The sequence below is a fragment of the Silurus meridionalis genome, chromosome 25 (assembly GCF_014805685.1).
Source record: "Silurus meridionalis isolate SWU-2019-XX chromosome 25, ASM1480568v1, whole genome shotgun sequence".
Taxonomy (NCBI): Eukaryota; Metazoa; Chordata; class Actinopteri; order Siluriformes; family Siluridae; genus Silurus; species Silurus meridionalis.
Window position 1 is genome coordinate 637501 of NC_060908.1, and position 5000 is coordinate 642500.

General features: G+C 40.4%; 1 protein-coding gene and 1 long non-coding RNA gene across 2 annotated transcripts in view; one reads left to right on the forward strand and one right to left on the reverse strand.

Annotated features, from left to right (window-relative positions):
* Window positions 1-3198, forward strand: part of LOC124378835 (disks large homolog 4) — a 43246-nt gene extending 40048 nt beyond the window's left edge. Inside the window, 6 exon segments of the mRNA XM_046838618.1 lie at window positions 226-327; window positions 533-705; window positions 1215-1327; window positions 1439-1530; window positions 2618-2720; window positions 3049-3198. Coding sequence (XP_046694574.1) covers window positions 226-327; window positions 533-705; window positions 1215-1327; window positions 1439-1530; window positions 2618-2720; window positions 3049-3061 — 596 coding nt within the window. The 3' untranslated portion in view covers window positions 3062-3198.
* On the reverse strand, window positions 595-3322 carry LOC124378843. Its single transcript, XR_006924309.1, has 3 exons — window positions 3210-3322; window positions 2470-2718; window positions 595-697 (listed from the first exon to the last, which is right to left on the reverse strand). It is a non-coding gene; the product is annotated as an uncharacterized LOC124378843 (long non-coding RNA).
* Window positions 3323-5000: the final 1678 nt, after the last annotated feature.

A 5000-nucleotide genomic window follows, 5' to 3' on the forward strand; every position in this document is an offset into this window, starting at 1 on the left:
ACCTCGAGCTTCACACAAACACTCGGTTCATCTAATATTTTATTATTTAAATGTATGAACATTTACTGTAGTGTTTTATCCATTTTTTTTTTTTTACAAAATAAAATGTAATATATATTTATGTTACATTATAATGATATATATTTTTGTATATATTTATTATATTTGTAAGATATATTTGTTGTTATTATTATTATTATTATTATTATTATTATTTGTGAGCAGTTCACTACGCGAGGCCCATCATCATCCTCGGCCCGGTGAAGGACAGAGTGAACGACGATCTGCTCTCTGAGTTTCCAGACAAGTTCGGTTCCTGCGTTCCACGTGAGTGTTCAGACTTCACCCACAGACTCCGCCCACAACTCCGCCCACAGACTCCACCCACAGACATTCATTATTTTTAATCATTTAATATTTCAAATTTTTTTACATTTTTTTCCTGAAATTGTTTTTTCTTCGAGGCATGTCATGTTAAGGTGTGGTGTGTTGTAGTCTCAGTTTGATGACATCATCACTGCTCGTCTTGCAGATACGACGCGGCCGAAGCGAGAGTACGAGGTGGATGGGAGAGATTATCACTTTGTGGCGTCACGGGAACAGATGGAGAAAGACATCCAGAGCCATCGGTTCATCGAGGCGGGGCAATACAACAGTCACCTGTACGGCACGAGCGTCCAGAGCGTGAGGGAGGTGGCTGAACAGGTGAGAGAGAGAGAGAGAGAGAGAGAGAGAGAGAGGGGAAGGAGGAAGAGAGAGAGAATTACTCTGTACGAGGTGGTATCAAAAAAGTTTGGATACTAGTTTTGTAACAGGCCAACAGCATGCACAGTCACAGGGAGCACCGTCCTTCATAAGTCAGTGTGCAGAAAGACATCGTCCTGTGTACATCAGGAGCTGAGCAACCAGTGCTGTTCCGTCCACGTGTTTTACCACACCTGCGATTCTGACCACGTGTGTTACCACGTCTGCTATTACATCATGGAAAGCAAGTTAGAACCAATAGCTAACGTGAAATTCTGCCGCACAGTCGAGTCGAGTTCTACTACCAGGTTTGAAGGTGTCTGAGGGATGACATTCAGAGAAAGCGACTGAATCTGTGACTCGCCAGTCTTGAAACTTTTTGATACCACCTCAAGTGTGTAACTGTTCGTGTGTGTGTGTGTGTGTGTGTGTGTGTGTGTGTGTGTGCGTGTGTGTGTGTGTGAGAGCAGCAGGGTAAACACTGTATCCTGGATGTATCAGCGAACGCTATCCGCAGACTGCAGGCTGCTCAGCTTCACCCTATCGCCATCTTCGTCCGACCCAAATCCCTCGAGAACGTTCTGTAGGTATTCCCTCGTTTTTATTCTGCACTTTATTTCCTTCTAAATCATTACCTGAACTAACTCTGTGTGTGTGTGTGTGTGTGTGTGTGTGTGTGTGTGTGTGTGTGTAGGGAGATTAATACCAGGCTGACAGAGGAACAGGCACGGAAAGGCTTCGATCGTGCAGTGAAACTGGAGCAGGACTTTCTCGAGTGCTTCTCAGGTGTGTCTCTCCCGCTCTCCCTCTCTCTCTCTTTCTCTCTCTCTCCCTCCCTCTCCCTCCCTCTCTCTCTCTCTCTCTCTCTTTTTCTCCCTCTCCCTCTCCCTCTCTCTCTCTCTCTCTCTCTCTCTCTCTCTCTCGCTCTGTCCTATCATTCTCTCTACCCTGTTTAGTCTCAGAAACACCAGTTGGTCATGGACATGTTAGGAATCAGGTCCTTTCTTTAACGGGGGTCTGTAACAGAAAAGGCCACGGGCCGGAGTCACTAGCTGTGTTATTGTGGAGATTTGATTATGATTTTAAATGTGTTTATTTTACCCCCTAATGCTGGATTAGTTTATTATTTTGTTCTGCACCGTACAGATAAATGAGCATCACATATAAATTACCTATTAAAAAAACATTACTTTCATAATTAAATGTTTTCATATTCACTGCTTTTGAAATCAGAACATTTAAATACTTATGCACATGCGTGTGGTTGGAGGAAGAATCTCATAAATACTTCGAGCGATAGTGGATTTTACTGATACCGCTAGTTTGGATCGTACTCACCAATAACCGATTAATCAACCGATAGTTTTTAAAATGGATACTGGATTAAAACCAAACATGCTGAAGGAAAAATACATAGGGATATATTCATTAATAAATTAAATTATATAATTAAGAAATAATAAATAATAATACAGCACTCTCCATGCAGCATGCAGTCTCACATAAAAATAAACAGCATGTGGCGTCAGTGATTCACCTCTAGAGGCCGCTCTCGTTATGACGGCAGACTGGAAGCCGGAAAAACTATGGGTATGGATTTTTGTTCCAGAGATCAACTATCGGTGCCTCGACTTCTATTAGTAACTAAGAGACATTTTAGTTTGAAAGCCGATCGTTAATATAAAATACAGAAATGATACGATTAAAAGATATATTTTAAATTACAGTCTCTGCCATTATTCTGAGGGTCGTTCCACATGTGGGGGGCCGTAGTTTGGAGACCCCTGGATTAAACCGTAGTAAACAGTGCAATGGTTTGTATTATTCATCCCATTATTAACACTGTTTTTCTCTCTCTTTCTGTCTCTCTCAGCCGTGGTGGAGGGCGACAGTTTTGAGGAGGTCTATCACAAGGTGAAGACAGTGATCGAGGAGCAGTCCGGTCCCTTCATCTGGATCCCGACCCGAGAACGACTGTGAGAAAAACAAGGGAAAAAATGGATAAAGAGAAGAGTGAGAGAAAGAAGGATAGAGAGCGAGAGAGAGAGAGACGGAGGTGGATTCTGGGAATCGTGTGTGGGAAAGCACAGAGAAAATCCACACATCCCTCCATCTGTTACTCTTTTCTCTTCTTCTGATCTATCGCCATCCCAGTCTCGCTCTCTCTCTCTCTCTCTCTCTCTCTCTCTCTCTCTCTAGTGCACAGGGCTGTTTTTACTCATGAACAACAGAAACATCAGCGAGCGATTAAACTCCTCCTCCTCTGTTTTTTTTTAACTGTGGGACTCCTTCCTTCTTCTTCAGGAGCGAGTGGTGAGGAGAGCGACAGATGGAGGAAGAGGCTTTAATATAAACCAGGAAAGAGATGGACAGATAGGTGAATGAAAGGAAGGATGGATGGATGGACAGATCGTATATATTTAATATTTAATAAATAACATTCTATACACGCTACTTAGACATACCGTGACTTCCAGGCGATTTCGAAAGTGCTGAAAAAGGACAAGAGAAACGTCTAGATTTCTGCATGCGTCCATAATGACACAGAGAGGAAGAGGAGCAAGAGGAGGAAGAGGAGGAGCTTCAGCCTCTGTGCCACTTCCTGTTTTAACTGAAATGAAAAGTGAATGGAGAGAACGAAGGAGGACTTTTATCAGTTCCTCTGATCTTTGTCTTGCTGCACAGAATTCAAAGCCACACGCAATGCTATGGGCTATGTTTTCCTCAAATACACACACACACACACACACACACACACACACACACACAAAGACGTTTAGCGAAGTTCATTCATTTCTTTTTTTCTCTGTTTGCTTTTTTTATTATTTGAGTACGCACTTCTCAGATGCTGAACAATAATGAGTGTGTCTCTCACATGCACACACACACACACACACACACACACACACACACACACACACACACACACAGTACAGTTTAGGGGGTCAGCAATTAAACAGATGAAAACTCTGGAAAGTTTCAAACAGCTGCTTCGTTTTCCAGCCATTTTTGTGTTTAGCTCCGCCCCTTTTTGTTTAAATGATATTTTTAGAACAAAATCATCAAACACTTAAAAACTGCACTGCGTTTGATTCAAAAGTGTGTGAATGTTTCATGTTTTCTTCGGGTATGTTTCATTTCCTTCAACGACAAGTGAGAGTCATTTGGTAATTAGATGTCTGGTAGTGAGTCGTCTGGTAAGGAGTCGTCTGGTAGGAAGTCATCTATGTTTTAGTGTGTACGTGTGTGTGTGTGTGTGTGTGTGTGTGTGTGTGTGTGTGTGTGTGTGTGTGTGAGACAGAAATGAAAACCAAAGATATTTGAATAAAAGATCAGAATTGGTCGTTTCAGCTTAAGACTGGATTTTAGTTAGTAAAGACCTAGCTAAGTATTAGTGTTAGGAAATGAGAAAATTAGCCCAGAAATAAACCTGAGAGAAAATTATCTAGATAAATATTTACTAAAAGGAGTTAGCAAACGACATTTGACCTTTTAGAAGGTCTAGCTAGCTTAAGATTTGATTGTAGAAATATTTATGCTAGTTATAAAGAATCAAATCAAAAAGGACAAATTACAAGAGCGATGGCTGAGTAGGTATTCAGGCTAAGCTACGTTAGCAACGGCTTGCTAATGATGAGTGCTAGTGTGTGTGTGTGTGTGTGTGTGTGTGTGGGTGTGTGTGTGTGTGTGTGTGTGTGACCTCCAATTGGCCATCCTATTTTTAAAGATCAGTTGTTTATTGGAATTAAACAACTGTATAAAAACCTTCTACTTTCTTTTCTCTAATATTTCTTTCTTTCTTTATTATATCTGATTATTGCAGTTTGTGTTCCAGATGCAGTGAAACATGTTTTTATTCATTATTCATAGAATCATTATTATTGTTAACAACAACAACATGAATAATCATCTCTATTCTATTTATTCTTTCTGTGTGTTTGCACTTGATTTGTTTGTTTCTTTGTTTGTTTGTTTGTTTGTCGGAGCGGACAGTTGCATTGCTGCGTCACTTTATATTTAAAAAATAAAACAATGGGCTGAGCGCAATCAAATGATACACACACACACACACACACACACATAAATCTTTATAAAACACATATCATGATAGAACATATACAAATGATATACTGTACTGTTTTACACACACACACACACACACACACACACACACACACACACACCAATAACAAAATGTATTATCAAGAGAAATATACACTTTAACTCTAAATAAAGTGAAGAGTTTAATTTATCTA